We start from the raw sequence: 19,067 nt of genomic DNA, 5'->3' as shown, positions 1-19,067 counted from the left end.
TTTTATAAAAGTAATTTTATATCACAGCAAAAGCTACTAGCCAAATTCATGAAAAACCAAACATTATTAATAACACATTAGAAACATAGATAAACACAAAGAAACAAATTAAATAAATAGTGTTTAAGTTTTTCAGGTATAGGTCTAACAGAATTCAGGTACAGCCATGGGTTTGACATATCATCCCCCAACCCGCCAAATGCGGTGAATTTCAGCAGTGGCATGTAATGCAGTCACTTCTAGCCACAAGGCGGGTTGCATTGTGTATATATAACATATCAATTTTTTCAATTGTAGTCTTTTAAAACAACATCTGAAATAATAAACTAGGTGCAATGTAATATTGTCAAAAATATTTATTTTTCTATACATAGATAATGAAAAATCTGAAACCCTTCCAATACTCATTTTCCACAGAATAGATACACAACACTAGCTGCACTTTCTCACTCTCTCATCTCTCTGACAGTGAGTTGACCCACAAACCCGCCTCCCCTCACTCACTCATTTAATTTGCTCTAGATGAATATTGTTGGTTACAGGGTTTACATTTCGGTGTGGCATTGCGCGTATTGCGCATAGTTTTACTCATTCCCACTAGGGCTGTAATCAACCAAAGAAAATCTTGGTCGACTGATGTCCTGAAATTTACGACTAAAAATCGACTAAAAATTACGTTAGGAAAAAAACTGTTAAATGAATTAGCTGCACACTGTGCGCAGTACTTGGCGGCCTTGTTGTCTGCCTAAATGAATTATAAATAAACATAAAAAACTAGTAGGCTATTTGCAGTATATTAAATCGTTTTTGACCTGATTATTTTGCACTGAAATGAGTCTGACACACGAGTCTGTCGGCTCAGTGTTGCATCACGTGCACCTGCGCAATATCATAGTACTATATTTTTGGAAGTCATAGGCTATGTTGTCAACTAGTGATATCATCATAAGAACTTTTGAGGAATATGCAACATCATTTAGATTGTTTTTGTCATATGTTTTATAATAACTGACAGACACTATCATTTCAGCCGCTCTGTGCAGCTCGAACATAGGATCAGCTCAGCTTCGCGGCTGAGACACGAATAGACTATTAACTTAAAGCTTTTACTCTTAACACAAAAGGCACGTCCACTTTAATAAAAAAGGAACATTTATTAAACAAGCCAGATCAAGAGCAGAAAAAACGCTCTCACAATAAAATAAATAATACACAGCAAACTACCCTACCGGTACTTCAATCTGTCTCTCTTCTCCAGTGGGTTGGGCTAATCCAAAAGAAGTGAAAATAAGGGGGTTGTTCTGAAGACAGACTGTTACTTGTGAAACAGGGGTGCTCTGAAAACACCCCCATTAGCAATTAGTGCTTTCCACCTGACGGAATGAACGCAGCAAAGCTGACAGTACAGATCCACTTTTGCAGCACGACTGAAGCGTGGTGTTGTGACGCTTCCCCTAATGTGTATGTTGATGGGCGTGCCTCAAGTTTATCGCTATGGGCGTGCGATTGAGCCAGCGGGGAATGAAAAACAAAGGACCAGTGAGAGACTTGCACACGCCCATAGCGGTAAACTTGAGGAATGGCCATCAACATACACATGAGGGGAAGCGTCACAACACCATGCTTCAGTCGTGCCGTAAAAGTGGATCTGTACTGTCATGAAATGAACGTGGCGCGGCAAAACTAATGAAATGAACGCGGCAAAAAATCGACCAATCTGAATTTTTGTCGACCTAGAACGTATCGACTAATAATCGACTAATTGACTGGGAGATTATAGCCTAATTCCCACAGATTTTGGACTCGCACACAAAGTGTGCGGCTATGCACCCATAAGGCAACCTCTCATATTAAGGGTCAGATTTACTAACAGCTTGCGCCAGTATAAAACCCTCTTTTGGCTGCAGAAAACTACTGTCAGGATTTACTAAAGACACGCAGTGAAAAATCAGCCCTGAAAAGGTGTGGACAGAGTTATTTTTGCGGCTGACCTTATTGCATATGCATTTGTAGGAGTTTCCCTTTCAGACGCAAAATTTATGGGAGTATTTAAATGAATAATGCGAGGTGATTTACAAAAGTTTGTGTTTGTCAATTTACTGGTGTTTGCACCATTATTTACCGCCCCAAAAAAGCACGTCTTAAACCAGACGCTAACGGGTAGATTGCGTTGGTCTTTATGGAAATGATCCGGCTGCGTCTGTGTTATTTCATTTGCATGATGTCAGTAGATCACGCGCAGAACTTTCCACTCCCATCTGCGCTTTTATGGAATCTCATGCTAATTTGCCCTGTTTAGTAAATCTGGCCTTAGATTTTTTTCTTTTTTCACTGCTTATTGTGATTTAAAGAGTCAAATATACACACAATGTGTGTTTCAAGTGAACGTAAACAGTTGAGAAAGAAAATGCATTTGTAACAGTATAATGGATTCGTACATGATGCAGTGAGATCCAGATTCCAGTCAGACAAAGATTATTATTTTATAGGTAAAAAAAACAAACAATAAAGGGTTAAATGAGTTTGTAAGTAATACTCAGCTTTTAATTGCAAGTAACAAAGTAACAATAAACCAATCTGTAACAAAATAAATAATATTGCCACAAGAGGAAACCAAGCAAAAAGCCTCTTCTTGCAATGGACGGGATGCAAGTGCAAGAGAGGCAGCAATGCAGGAACTTTGCAACCACCTATAAATCAATTCAGATCAGAAAAGGAAAGTGTAAGTCAATCATGTAAAAAATAATCAACTATGCTCGAACCAGAGCTGTTTGGACCAATCAAATTGTCAGGACGGGCTTTATACGATGATGGACAGATGATCAACAGTAATGTAACCATCCACATCCCCGAAGAGCGCTTGGGTTGAGTTTGTTCTAATCCTAAACGGAGAACTTGTTCGTATGTGCATTCACCTTTACTATTTCTCTCAAAAATGATGATTGTAGGGCTGTAACGATTTGACCAAAAATAAAAATCTCAATTAATGGAACATTTTACCTCGATTACGATTAATGAACGATTATTTTGCTCTTCTTATTTTTTGCTTTCCTTTTCTTGCCCTCATAGTTCACTGATAAGGTTTGTACTGTAAATATCTTCTACTATTAAAGGTGGGATATTTCTTTGTGATTTTAAAATACTTGAAGGAAACGGTTCACTTTCAGCGGTTATTGTCTATGGGGCAGATTTCTGCTTGTTGTACATCAGATACAGATAAATTAGCACATTGGCCTACATTACATTTATTTGAATGCATTAATGAGAGAGTGATTGTGTGTGTGAATTACTCATACCGTCTCTTAATTATGAAGCTGTGGTTTGTACTTACTTTAAATGTATTAAAATCTATGATAAATAACGGTTGAGTTTCTAAGCTACTTTAGTGATAAATCACAGGGCAGTGTTGACAATGAGTTTCTGCGCTCCTATCGGCGCGCGATATTCACGTGATGTGCGAACTACTGTCTGAGAGTGTTCGTGTGTCACAATATATCAGGCATTAGTTCAACATAATACACATCTGATGGTCTAAAATCACTTCAATGTTCAAACTGGCAGGCCTTAAAACACTTTGTGAGGACGCAAGTGAATGTGACCTGGTGCGCGTGGTCACAGACAAGACACGGCTCGGCTCTCTGTCTCACAGAAAATAGCTCATGAGCACTGAACAGAGATGTTTTCCAAAACGTTGTTCTTGAATAGTGCATAATCGCTTTAATGTTCAAACTGGCAAGCCTTTAAACTCATTTAGTTGACAAACTTCATGAGGACGCAAGTGAAAGTGATCTGGCTTAGGGGCTTGCGCGCGCTGTCTCTGTGTGTGTATCAGCGCAAGAATGGCGATTAACTTACCTGTATAAACTGTGTAAAACATGCATCTATAAACAAAGATAACTGCTCCTGCATCTTTCCGTGTGCACTTGATGTGACTGATGGGGCGGAGTATAAATAACCGACATGGGAAAATTACCTCGGTTGGAGGTTCTATATTTCGGTTTCAATTAGTTTTCGTTTCATCGTCCAGCCCTAGATGATCGTGTTGGAAAGTACTCTGTGTATCCTTAAACACTGGCAAAGATCGTTTACACTCTTCTTCTTCTTCTACTTCTTCCAGCGTGCGTGCAGTTGAGTTCTGTTGACAACTATGCGTCGGTTTGGTTTGGTTGTAGCGTTTGGTTGTAGGTCTATCCAATTGAGTGCAGAGGCATTTTCTTTCCTGGTTCGGTTGCAACACGCCTCATAACCACAGCCCAATGGAGCAGTATCAGACTCATATTCTAACTAGAATCTGAGTATGACGACATCAGGCTAATCAAAAGATATAATGTAAAAAAAGAACTTTCATAAATGTATTGATACAATAATATGTTTGAAAGGATGAAGTCAAGTATACTTAAGTGCAATTTTAATATATTTCTGAGAAGTACACTTTCTTATTTTTTTAGTTTAAAAGAAGTATACCAATAGCACACTTGAATAAACTTCTTTTTCGTAAGGGTGATTAACATCTAATGACACAGACAGCAGCTGTCACATTAAGAGCTAATGCACAGAACGGATCCAATCTAATGATACACATCCGTTTTCTTTCTCAGATGTTTACGTTCACTTAAGACATAACTGACTGTGTTTACAAGGATACTTGCCAAGATAGACATTTTGAGATAATTTTGCTTGTATGTGTCCGTTCAAGCACAAAAAGCCATCGAAGAAAACTGAATTCAGTGCTGTAAACGTGCTAATGACAAACTTTCACTCAATGAAGGTTAAACTTCGCAATTAATCCCTATCATTAGCATTCCTCTCCATCACTCCAGCTGTTATTTTCTTCGGTCGAAACAGGTGATGCAGAACATGCCTGTTCACCTTAACAAAACTGCTGATGCTCCAAGTTTGATGGGGACAATTTATGAATAAGTCATTTTTCAAGTCATCTGGAGTGACTTTGATTTGGGCCACTTTAGAGCATGAACTTTTCTCTCCCTCTTTTTTTTCTTCCCCTTTAGGCCACTCCAGTATAACAATTATATTTTTCGGTATATTTTTGGGTCGTTGTCCTGCTGGAAGATTAATCATCATCTCAGTACTTCAGCAGACCGCAGCACATTTTTCTCTAGATTTTTTTTGCCCGCAGCTCCATTAATTTCCCCCGTCTTTATGAACTGAGAAGCATCCACAAGAAATGTATTTAGAATAATATTTGAACGTTTTGTGTTGAGCCAAAGTTGCCTTCATCTGAAATCTTTGCAGTTGTCGACGTTGCCTGCAAACATTACAAACAATTAGAGTTTATGCAAAAGCATATCAGTGACTACCAATGGAGTGAAGCTACTAGATTCATTGAATTTCATCTACAAACATCAGGGTTTATCTTCACCAACGCTTAACTTCTTAGATCAAAAATACAGTAAAAAATTAATACTGTGAATTTTTGTGAATTTTTTTTTATATAAATACATTATTCCTGTGATGGCAAAGCTGAATTTTCAGCATCATTACTCTGAAACACGCTTGTAGCAGTTGACCAATCACGACACACAAATCCAGCCGACCAATCAGAGCACATTGTGCTTTTCCGAAGGAGGGGCTTCATAGAGACAGGAACGAAACATAACGTTACAGACAGACTGGGAAGAGAGGTGCTGCAACAATGTCAAATATGTGTTTTTGGCATATTCAAGCATGAAAACCTGTTCTTCACTGTTGGGAACTTGTTCTAATGTGCAATGTTAGGCTATCACGGAACAGCCTACAGTGTTAAAGGTTCACAAGACTTTATTTTTCCAACAAAAGATTTCTTCTCATTGTATGAGGCAGGTTTATGAAGTGTGTCCTTGGTCTTTATGGTGTACAATTTTCCTAGAAATTTACTACATTGGAGCAGATTCTCCCACACACAAGTGTTTTTTTGTTGTTGCTGCACTGGTGGTCTCATGTGTATAACAAAACGGTAACACTTTGAAGACCATGCTTATAATGAATTACAGCCCCATTTATACTTATTTATAAGTAAGTATTACTATTATATTATTATTAAGACCTATACTGCATAAGAATAATAATAATAAAAAAATGTAACTAGTCAATAGTTACATATTATACATATTTGTATTATTTGTATAATTACTTTTTCAATGTGCATGCTCAGTCATAATATATTATAAATTGGAACTATTTTATATTTGATCATTATAAATCAGAGACACTTTTTTGCTGTACCAGTAATTAGGTATGTCTTTAATGGCTAATGTTTGCATTAGAGCTCATGAATGGTAATTTTGATAGTTAAAATCTCTATCTCCTCAACCATATGCCATATTTCCCCCCATATTTCCCCCCATTATTTTATTACAGGAATTGTTCATTAGTTACATTTACAAGTAAACAACTTAAAAAGTATAATGAGGACATCATGATTTCTTAACATTTGCTTTAGAAAAATTGCATCCTATGTTTTTACTTTACTTAAAGCCATCAATGATGAATTTACAGCGGTTAGTAACTGTATTATCACTCACAATAAGTATTTATAAGAACACAACACGCTATTAATAACAATGTATACACTTATTTGACAAATAAATCTGAATGACTAAAAGGTAATTGTAACTATAATGTAATAAAATTGTAGCAATGCAGGTTGCATCTTTATAAATACATTCATGGAACCATACGACTGACTAATTAACTCAATACATTACTTATATAATGTACTTATAAAATTAATACTTATAATATCAGTGTATAACGGATTATGAGCATGTGCATTGAAAAAGACAAAGAATGACTTGTTATATTATAGTAAAATAATATAAATGTAACTATAACTGTTCTTATAATGCAGTATAGGTCTTAATGAGTATTTATAAATATATTTATAAAAATAGTAATACTTACTTATAAATAAGTAAAAATGGAGCTAAACTTTATAACCATGGTCTTCATAGAAAGTGTTACCAAAAAAACTTCAGGGGTAATTCACATGTGTAAAAGCAGGGCAAGATTTTCATGAAATGCATGCATTGTGCATTTAGTTCATTTTTTGCATTATAGAGTAACACAATCAAATGTGCTAAATTCCAAAGGGGTGAATGCATTTTATAGGCCCGGTATATGCACAATTTAATCTGCAACGCAGAGGGAATGCCATAATGTATGATAATATATGATGACTTCTTCTCCTCAAGTATTCTAAGTGAATCCGAGCGCTCACCTTCAGCTCCTCAGCGGTTCTGTGGTTTGTCTCTAGAGTGACTCGGAGCATTCAACATTCATCCTTAATCCAGTCAGTCCCATAATGGACTCCCATCAGTAGAGGCTCTTTCTCGGAGTAGCTCATATTTACTCAGTGCTCTTGCTAGTGGCACTCCTGTCTAATGAGTAATTTACACTAAAATCACCAAATCAAAACATCTCGGTAGCTTGCCGTTCCCTTCTGGGGCACATCCGAGAAAGAATTGTGTAGGTAATTAATGCTACAGGCAGATCTACAACTCTCTGAACCATGCTGGGATTAGCAATTCCCGTTAGTGATGCAGGGGAATAGAAAAGTCTCTCGTGTGCATGGAGAAATGTGCGTTTTTTCCAGTTAAATAAGCTCTGTCCAACTTTCTGTCCTCGTCAACCTTTCTGACTGTTGGGTTCCGCTGCTCCTTTCCCTTTCGAGCCAATTAATGGAGGACCAGGAGGAATTTCTTGGCTCTAGCAAATGCTAAAAGACGTCTTGTACAATCTGAGGATTTCTTTGGGAATCTACTTGAAGAACCTCCAACTGTAGTAAAAATAAATGGAATTCAGATGCCCTTTTAAGTTTAGATGGTGTGTAGTGCAGAATATTTGTTTGATTTGATGAACCGCTTGAATATGAAACCAACATCAGCATCCTCACGATTGTCCACTCGTAATGGGAAAACAGTTTTGCCTACAACAAATGAGGCTATAAGGTTCCTTGTCCATTCTAAAAATAAAGTAATGAGCATCGCCACATATGCATGTCTCCAGTACGTTTTGGAGAAGAGCACACAAAACTCAATTAATGAAATTGTGCAGAAACCTTGCTCGCACTTTTTGTTAGGTAAAGGGAGACATCTTATTATTTCAAGCAAGGACTTTGTTGCTCCATCTAGGACAACTTCTAGTAAAAACCCAGGGGTAATCTCAACCAACGCTACGTGAATTTAATGAATGGGCCCTGCCAAGACAAAGACTGAAGTAAAATGAAAAACAAGATTCTAAAATACATTATTAAAGGGCTTTAAAAGGAACTTTTGACTTAATCAGCCAATTCATCTTTCTCATTACTTCTGCCCTTTATTGCAGGCCTTATTGGTCCTCTTATTGCAAGATGTCAGTGGCTAAAATAAAATGGCTTTCAGTGAGGATTAGGGGGACTGTTTCAGTGTCCTGGCCTCGGTGGCATTTTAATTAACCTGTCCACAAATAGTATTGATGAGTTTCTTAGTGTGAGAATAAGAGGAGCAGTGTACTTGTGTTAATGTGTGCTTGTGCACATTTTATAGGCATGGTACTGTGTACATCGCTCGACATTAACACTTGCCGAGATAAGTGATTTTTTTCTGAAGTGGCATGTGGACAAGTAGCATTTTTAAAAATGTCAATAAAAAATTATTATGGAACCACTGAAACATTGATATATATTGTGAGATGTGAGATGGTGGTCCGGTGGGTTAAACCATGGAACTGACACACAGAAAGTTGCTGGTTCGATCCCAGCGGTCACCACCAGTGTGTCCTTGAGCAAGGCACTTTACGCCATGTTGCTCCAGGGGGATTGTCCCTGTAATAAGGGCACTGTAAGTCGCTTTGGATAAAAGCGTCTGCCAAATGTGTAAATGTAAATGTATTATTTGTGAACTAATGTTCAGCTATTCTTTTTAATAGTCAACTTATTTTCATCAGTCATCATCAAGCTTGTACATGTAGGCTACACTGTACACAGACATGAAGATGTATCTTTAATCTCTCCAAGTTGTTTTCTTACTAAAAACCTCAGTCATCATGGTCAGGTCATTTCAAGTTTCAAGTGATTTTGATATGACATTAAGTGGTGATATCTAAGGATAGGCATAAATCGTGGGGGGGTCAGGACCCCCCTTTCTGAGGGTTGTCCCCCCTTAAAAATATAATTAAAAACCACATTGTGTATTGTAAATAATGTATTGATATATACTTCAAATAATTAAGGTAATTGTCACATGTCTGTCCTGTCTCGTTCGTTATCGGAATGAACCAGACAAAATCGCTCCACCAACTAAGAACGGCCATGCACCACCACCCACAGAATCGAGAAAGAGCTATCAATCTGTCAATCCTTTCCGGGCTGGTACGTTCTGTCACGACACAAACAAAGGAAACTGGTGCGAGGACTCAAGTGCAGGGAAAAAAGGTATTTATTACAAAAACAAACATAAACACAAAACAAAACCCACAATGGGGCAAAACATAGTCAAACTCATAAACAAAAACAAACTCAAAACATACCAAACACGGGGAAACAGGAGACGTTGACATGACATAGAACAACGTACCAGCACAGGACAGAGAACACAATGAGTTTAAATAAGGGACAAACAAGGCAGGTGATGAGGAACAACAGGTGGGGCAAATAATCAATAATTGGATAACAAGAGGGGTGGAGTCAGACAAGGACAAGAGCACATTCTCAAAATATCAAAACCCCACATGTGATCAACGACACATGACATGTGACAGTAATAAAACAATAAAAACGCAAATGGGGTTTAGAAGTTTAGAAATATTTTAAGTCCCCCCTCTCTTGCCTCGCAGTGGTTTGGTCCAGCACGCACCTCACCTACAAGTCCGGTGGAAGAGTACAAAGTTCCAATAAGTAGTCTGTTAAGGCTATATTATTTACTTTAAACATTGGATAAAGTGATTATTTTCTCTTTAATACAGATGATGCGGAGTTGTTAATAAATTAGCAATGACAAAAAAAGTCAGATACTTTTACCCACTACAACTAAAGGCTGATTTATACTTCTGCGTCGGACCTACGCCGTGGGCATCGATTTTCATTTATACTTATGCGTCCTTGGCCAGATAAAAAACAGACTTCAGATCATTTTTCAGTGCACCAAAACGCCACACATACACTTACAAGTCCAATTTTGGCTGTATTAATTGTTCAAAAATTGCCTTTGGGATATTTTTTGTTGTTTACTGTAAATTTACGCTCATGTATCTAAGTTGCTGAGATGCTTACTTACTTTTTCATTAGTCTTCCGATCAATGGCATCCATATTATCGTTATTCAGGCTGATCCGTGAACACGCACGAAAACAAGAGGCAGGATTTATCGCATGAACCAATCATATCCAATTATAACATGTCACATCCATAGCACGATGGATTCATTGCCTCCTCTCATGTGACTTTTCCCCATTCATTTAAATGACCTAGCACAAAACTCATCGCACGCATTAGGGTGTCTGTTTTAAGTCAATGGGGACAGTGACTTTTACGATTGTAATCATCAAATTCTGTAATATTTGCTTTGTTTTCCCAAATATCAGCAAGATTGCAAATGTGATATTGATTTAATACATAAGTAGTTAATATTAATATAAAGTGACTTCCATTTTAGACACAGTATTGACTCTTTTTTTCCTCTATTCCGCCAATGAAAATAGTTCCAAAGAAAGCCACAGCAGAACTGTTGTGCATATCCAAAGTTTTATTACAGAATGATTTTTGAAAGAAAGTCAATGACACAATGACCTATTCAGTCACTTGCTTCATTCTTAAATTAATCTGCCATCTGAACAAATCAGTTGAATGCATGACTCAATGACTCATTTATTGAAGGGATAGTTCACCCAAAAATGAAAATTAGCCCATAATTTACTCATCCTCAAGTCATCCTTGGTGTATATGACATTCTTCTTTCAGACGAATAAAATCGGAGTTATATTACAAAAGTCCAGGCTAATCCAAGTATTAGAATTGGACTTATAGTTGCTCTGTTTTTGAAGTCCATAAAAAGTGCATCTGTCCGTCAAATAACTCTGGGGTGTTACTAAAGGCCTTCTGAAGCGAATCGATGCGTTTGTGTAAGAAAAATATCCATATTTAAAACTTTATCAAGTAAAGTTTTTTAAAGAGCGCCTTCCATGGAAAAGTGTTGAATGTTGAAAGTGAAACTCAAGATGCGGACGTGACGTCATGACGAGCCTACCTGGTCGCGTTAGTCTTTTGATCGGCAGGGGAACTTTCAACAATTTTTCCATAAATTGAACAGGGAAGGCGGTCGGCCAAAACTTTACTTTATAAAGTTTTAAATATGGATATTTTTCTTACACAAGCGTATCGATTCACTTCAGAAGGCCTTTATTAACACCCCAGAGACGCGTGGAGCATGTCATTTGATGGGCAGATGCACTGTTTATGGACTTATGGAAAACAGAGCAACTATTAATACAATTCTAATGCTTGGATTAGCCTGGAATTTTGTAATATAACTCCGATTTTATTCGTCTGAAAGAAGAATGTCATATACACCTAGGATGACTTGAGGGTGAGTAAATTATGGGCTAATTTAAATTTTTGGGTGAATTATCCCTTTAAGGCACTCACTTGCTGCCGCAAGATGTGGTTTAGTTTCATATTAAAAAGTATCATTGCGTTTTTCCCAACATGTTGTATTTATATATTTACATAAAAAAGCATGAATCTCAAAACATTTATGCAGTTGTAATTTTGCAGTGTAAATGCATTCATGCCACTTCTGAGATCCATTAAAAAGTCTAAATACATCTAAATGCCACTACAGATGCAGCTTCTGTGTTTCCTCTGCAGTGGACATTTTGCTGATAATGATTTCATTTGGTAACAGCCCTATAGTGTCTTATTATTCTAATTAAATGTATTGATAAAACTTGAATAGTTCACCAAAACATTTGCTGTTTCACCCTCGGGCCATCCAAGATACAGGTAACTTTTTGATCTGTTTGCCGAGGCTGTTTATTACAGGTAATAATGTTATAAATAATGTTCTTGCACGGACTGATCGTTTTCCTTCATAAGACCTCAAATATCAACAGTAGCCATGGGTATTCATTTTGTTTTGATATGACTCTCAAAGTGACGGTCAGTGTAGGGGGTAAAATAACTTGAATTATGTAATCAGATTACGTTTTCAAGTACAAGGAAAAATATGATTATTGCCCGATTAAATTAAGCATAATTAATTTGTGCTTGTTTAAGTAATTTAAATTTAGTTTTTTTATTTTAATTTTAAAAAATGAATTGGTTTTATGGGAATTGCATGTGTTTTTGTTTAAATTGAGATAAAATAAATTGACTGCGACCACTTACGATAAAAACATTTAGTAAATTCAACGAATCATTTTTTTCAGTGTAATTAGTAAAGTAACGCATTACTCTTAAAATTTACAACAAAATATCAGAATTTTCCCATTTATTAACTGACAGCTCTCTAGTCCCAATGTTGAGAGAAATCGTAAGTGCAGTGGTGTTGTGTGTTGACATGATAGTTATTGTCATTCACTCATCTCACTTGCCCAAAAAAAAGATTTAGTATTCCTCAAAATGAATAAAATCAGTCAAATGCAAAATCAGAATACTATGCAAACCTCCAATAATCAAATATGTTAAATAAAACAAATATTTTAATATTTTAATCTCACTTTATTGACCAATGTACTTGCTGCTAACCTGCGCCGATTCAGTTAAACCATTAGCAAAAATGGCTTTAGATGTTTAGTTTTTATTGGTGAAGTATGTGTTAAACTTTTTTCTCCTGCGTCCTATTCCGTTATCCAGAATAGCAGCACAGATAAAAGGTTTTGTTTGATTTCTGTACAGCTGTGAATTTGCATTTCCTTCAGCCTGAGTCTTTGGTGTGAAAGTCTTTACATTTGCCCAAAAATAGAACTTTTTATAAAAAAAAACTAGAGCAAACAAGCCCAGCCCAAGTGAGAATGCAAAAGTAACGTAACACATTCTTTTTCTTTTTTCTTCGTAATACATTCTTTTTCTAATGCAATTAGTTACTTTTTAAAGGAGTAATGCAATATTGTAATGCATTACTTTTCAAAGTAACTTTCCCCAACACTTGCAACGGTAGCCATTGACTTGCAATATATGAATCACCAAGCATGATTTCAGCTAAAAATCTTCACTGTTCTACTGAACAAAATAAAAAAATCACCTACATTTGATGGTAAATTTTCATTTTTGGGTGAACTATCCTTTTAAAGACCCCCTGTGGTGAAAATCAAGTTTTAAATGTTGTATATCTCTATGTGGTGTTTTTAATATGCTTTAAGACAAACCATGTGAAAATTCATTATTCAATGCCATTGCTGATTATTTTCCCCTTATAACTGCTGTGGAAAAAAAGACAGTCTCAAAAACACGGTTTGAAATCCCTGATGTTTCTGACGTCACAAACTACCTTGTAACCAATCACGTCAATGTGCGGGCGGGCTTTAGCATAGAGTCTCAAGAGAAGCCAGTTTATCCCGGTCTGGTTTTCTGTTGATATGAAAAATCGGGTACATTTAGCAATATAGCGGGTGAATTATGTTATGATGAACTGTATACCTTTCTCCACTGACATTCTAAGTTGTTCAGAGCGTTTCTAAGGATGCTGATTTTCAGAAGGCAGCTGTCTGACTCAGATGGTGAACGATATAAACTTTAGCTTGACTGCGTTATCATGATGTTAAACAAACCATGTTCCCAACTACCGTTTTGTGCCGGACGTTGTGAAGATACATACATAAAACGCATTACTATTCTGATACATTGACTTGTAGATGAAGGCGGGGCTTATTTGCATATTCATAGCTCAATGTATACACTAAAAGCAAGGGTGTAGAGTTACATTCAAGCTATTTTAAGGCATGAATACATTTTTTTCACAGGAAAAAAAAAGTGTCATTTGGTTGATTAAAGATGAGTTTTAAGGGATACAATTATTGACTACAGCGGGACTTAAAGAATTTGATATAATAATACACTCTAAAAAAAATGGTGCTATATGGCACTTAAAGTGGTTCTTGGCTCGCAATCATAAGGGAACCACTTTTGGTGCCATATAGCACCATAATCTTAACAGGTTATTTATATGGTAGCGGTGCTATAACACCTCAGTCATTCCAAAGAACCGCTGAAGAACCACTGAAGCACCAAGATTTGGTGCTACACAGCACTTAAAGTGGTTTCCCTATGACTACGAGCCAAAAATAGCACCATTTTTTATATATTACCAGCAAAGCCATACACAAACTGTTCCTGGCATCCAATCTTTTTCTAATATCACAATAACTACTTTATAATGGGCGGTCCATGTTGCTGTAGTTTACAAAAAGAACATATAGATTCTATTAATAGCTTGTTTGTGGGCATTTGTTTGTTTAGCAGTCACACGGCACAGCGCAACATCTCTGAATTCCTTTTCATGTTTCCTTCATCCTGCCTCTTTTTCTCATTACATCTTTCCCCCTGCATCTTTTTCTCCCCATGTCCAAATACAAGGGACTAGCATCGATCCTCACATCTCACAAACACATCCGCTTCAATTGATTCGAGCACAGTAGGCTGTGGGTGAGTGGAGTTGCCCCCGAACGAATGTAAACAGAGGAGAAGTGTGTTTTATTGCGGTTTCCAGACGACGAGCAGACTGAGCAAGCAGCAACACCTGCTAATGGCTGAAGGGCTGCTCTCACACAGGTATGTACTGTTGGCTTCTATGGATTTCCCCCCTCACGTTTGGACATGGCCCATGGGGAGTCCGCTCTTTCGCTCTCTGTCCTGTCTGAGCCGGGATGTGATGTGTGTGTGTAATTACTGAAGCTGAGCTGCAGGCAGACGCCGTGCTGAAAGAGGGAGGGATGATATTGTCTCCCAGAGACCCCTGCACCACGGCCCTACACGCCACACAGAATCGGCACTGACTTCTCGCACAGTCGAGCGGCTGCTCCCCGATGGGTATTTGAACGGCAGCCCATCAGTAAAAAGGGAAGAAGGAAGGAAGGAGTTGATTTTAATCTGCCCACTGATCAATATGATCCATGCCGTTCTCTGGCAGGGTTTATGGAAGGTTTACTCTTGAAAGAGATCCATTGGCCTTTATCTGCATATTTTCCCCCTGAAACCGAACACTGCAATCACTCTGTGTCATTCCGCTCTGGGTCTCTGGCCAAAACGCTATCATTCCTGCTCTCTCAGTATGACTTACTGCTAACATCTCCTTGTCAGCACTTCGAGTTTTCAGCTCTTTTTTTACTGCCACCGCAAAAAGGCAGTTTTCATCATTTTTGCAACCTGCTGATATTACCTTTATGACATTTCACCCATTAGGCAGCTCTTTTTCAAATTTGTGCATTTTTTTATCTTTATTTTTTGCTTAAAATGTACATTTTCTCTTTAATTAATATTATTTGATTCGTTTTTTTCTGTGTTTATATTTATTTTATGTATTATATTGGATCATGATGGTTGCCATCAAAGGGATAGCTTCCCTTTTTTAAACAAAACTTAATATCAACAATTGAATATTTTTTAAGCACAGTATAAACAGTTTGTACACCTTTTGAACTTCAGAATTCCACAAATTTACCTGGAGCAAAAAAAAGTTTTTTTTGAAACATGGAACAACTATGTTTTTTGTTTCTTCCCGTAAACTGCATTAGAAAAAATGGAGCAGGTTTAAAAATTTTTTTAACATTATTATATATATATATTTTTTAATCTCTCTCCATGATCAGGTTCCCAACAGAATGTTAAACCTAGAGTGAGCGGAAGTTGGAATGATTAAATTCACCATGAAATCCAAATTGTATTTTTTTTAATGGAATATTGCGGTTTTTATTAAGATTTAAATACACTCTAAAAAAAGGTTCTATTTGGCACCAAAAATGGTTCTTCGTCGTAATCATAGAGGAACCACTTTTGGTGCTATATAGCACCATATCTTAACATGTTCTGTATATGGTAGCGTTGCTATATAGCACCTTAGTCAAAGAACCAGTGAAGAACCGCTGAAGAACCACTGAAGCACCAAAATTGGTGCCATATAGCACTTAAAAAGGTTCCCCTATGATTACGAGCCAAGAACCATTTTTGGTGCAATATAGAACCTTTTTTTTTTTAGAGTGTATGCACGTCATTATTTATTTTTAATCAACATAACTCCCCCTCTTCTCTGATGATGCCAGGGCAGGAAAACCTGCCACTCACATGACATGGCAATAACAAATCACAATGAATAGATAAAATCAAGCCCTGCACTACATTTGTTTAAAAAGCCATTTTACTAGATATACAGTACATCACAATAGGGAAGAAAAGAATATCGCAACTTCTGTTTCTTGCTATTGTAAAGAGCTATTTGAGCAGGGAAGAGAAATCTGTGCCACTCCACTCCGCTCATATGATAAATTCCTGTCTGGCTTTTAGTCAGTGCACTGCTTGATGACATACAGTAAAGCTTGATACTTGACTTATTTTGGAAGTTGGAAATATTTTCATTGGAGAAAAAGAAACATAATAGGAGGCCAGTTTTTGACTGAACTGCAAGTCACTCAATATTAACTTCATTATTACTAGTAATATACATATAAATATTATATTAATTTCATTATTACTAGTAATATAAATATATAATAAATATCATTATTATTATTATTATTATTATCATAGCCAATTTGCCAGTAGGCTACAGCAGCACTTGTGTGATATTACATTAATTTAATAAAGACTTTTTTTTTAAGGTAATACAATTACCTTATTATATACTATTTTATATATATATATATATATATATATATATATATATATATATATATATATATATATATATATATATATATATATATATATATATATATATATATATATATATATTATACATTATTATCCAGAATGCCAATGCAAAAAGACAGAAAAAAACCTACCTGTACCAATCCAATCCTTTGTCATAATTTCTATCAAAGAAATGTGGTTCAGTCCCAAGAGCTCGAACATCTGGATGAATCCGGATGAACTCCAGCACCGCCCTGGTGCCTCCTTTCTTAACGCCAACTATAAGTGCATTGGGCAACTTCTTATTCCCGTATTTTGGCGAATTACTGTTATTACTCTGCTTGTTATCTACCACATCTTGTGTCTTCTGGAAAGCTGAATGTTTGCTTTGGTTGCCATTAAGGTTTAAGAGACCCACAGCCCTCGTCTCGTCCGAGAGAACTCTCGCTTTCGCGGATATAGTGCAATAATGTGACTTCTGTAAAAGTTTTTTACTCCCCATGTTCTTCGGATGGACGCAGCGGTGATCCTCCAATCTCTGGTTAGGCATGATTGTACCTGAGCAGAAGAGGATGCTGTAGCATAGATACATGAAACACAAAGAGATGGTGAATATAAAAATAAATCTTCTGCTTAATCTGTTGGAGGATGGCACGACTCGGCTGGACAGGAACCTATATGCCATGTCTCCATGGATGAAAACACGGCATGTTTTTCTCCGTAAGCTTCTCAGTGAGGTTTGCTGGTGGTCTCGTGCTCCCCATCAACTCCGACTGCGCGAACTTACATCTCATTTGGGAAAACGATAGTGAATATTTCCAACCGGACACACAAGATGACGGAAAGTCTGAGGAGAACAGTTCCCAATAACAAGATAAAGTTTCCTACTAGCAAAACACAAATGTAATTCCACTGCCCTTTAGTTTAGACGTCGCGTCACTTTTGTACGTTAAATCACCTCAGTGATTCTGTGCTGATATTGTGTTGAAAATGTTTAAAGTAATCCCTTTCTTTGACCTGGTAATGTAACACAACCTCTTGCTAAATGTAATCCGCTTTGGAAATCGCATATTCCAGGTCTAAAAGGCACATTTAGCTCCCAAGTTCCCAACGCGAAGCCGCGCAGCGCTCGCCCCGTCACCGTTCAGCTCATGTTTGTGTCTTTCTAAAGTTCTCAAGAGCGGCTTTGCGGCAGTCAAGCGCTCGAGATCAATATTTAAAGACGACGCCTGACGTCACGTCATATTTTCATATTCCTCGTGCGTTTGTCTTTTTAAAGGAGTAGGGGAGAGTGGGGGCGGTTGCAACACTTTTTACATTTTCTCAAGTTTCTCAGCGACTGTTTGTATTAGAAAGACAAAAAATATATATATTAAACCCATATGTGTCACCTACCTGCCCATACTGTTGCAACATGTGTACATGTGATAATATGAAAGTAATTTGTACTTAAATGGACCCTGAAAAATGTTGCAACTGTCCCCATATATGGGGACAGTTGCAACAGTACTGAGGGGTAGTTGCAACAGTCATTTAGATGTAATAAAACTCATACTTCGGCATCATTTTTCACATTCTTTTTTAGTTTATTTGAGAACAGAGTTCACTGAGTTAACTTATTAAAGTACAAAAACAAGTACACAAGCATGTAACACCTTTGTCAATCCCACAAACTGATTTATGTAGGCCCTAACAATTTCATAACCACCAAAATAACACAAACTAATTATTTCATAGCATCACGTATTCACAATTCCCCATCTGACTCACAATTGTGGCAAACGTAAATGGAACCACCATCAGTGCAGGCTTCATGAGCCCATGCCTTGCACTGCCAACATTGAAGCCACACCTCGCTCGGTCTGGAGTAGCTCTCCAAACAGACAATGCAAAAATCTTCTTCATTCTCAGAGTCACTGTCCTTCTCTGTATGCTTTTTCTTCGCGGTTTTGGTTTGTTGGCTTGTTTCCAGTGTGTTTTTTGTCAGTTTTCTCTTAACATTTGTTGGCTTTCTCTTAACTTTTGCTTTCTCCCTCTCCAAAGCCTCCTTTTCGGGGGTGTCTGTCAAGATGGCCGATTTGCATTTTTTCCTACTGTTTGCTTTTGTTATCTTCCGTGGTCCTGCTCTGGGGTGAGGTCTAACAGTCTCAGGTGAGAACTCAGCTTGCACTGGAGTAACTGTAGTAGAAGCAGAAGTCCCAGCATGCACTGGAGGAACTGCAGAAGAAGCAGAAGTCCCAGCTTGCACTGGAGGA

The 19,067-nt window shown here is 37.2% G+C and overlaps 1 protein-coding gene across 1 annotated transcript in view; it reads right to left on the bottom strand.

Moving 5' to 3' along the window:
* The window catches only part of hs3st2 (heparan sulfate (glucosamine) 3-O-sulfotransferase 2), a gene marked incomplete at its 3' end in the record, with an annotated part of 43,636 nt that extends 26,112 nt beyond the window's left edge, over positions 1-17,524 (bottom strand). The window contains exon 1 of the mRNA XM_079820531.1: positions 16,965-17,524. Coding sequence (XP_079676657.1) covers positions 16,965-17,497 — 533 coding nt within the window. The 5' untranslated portion in view covers positions 17,498-17,524. The remainder of the gene's footprint in view (positions 1-16,964) is intronic.
* Positions 17,525-19,067: the final 1,543 nt, after the last annotated feature.

This window comes from Gobio gobio, assembly GCF_949357685.1.
Source record: "Gobio gobio genome assembly, chromosome: 1".
In the NCBI taxonomy this organism is placed as follows: Eukaryota; Metazoa; Chordata; class Actinopteri; order Cypriniformes; family Gobionidae; genus Gobio; species Gobio gobio.
The sequence above is the reverse complement of the archived record's forward strand: the minus strand, read 5'-3'. Positions and strand labels throughout refer to the sequence as shown.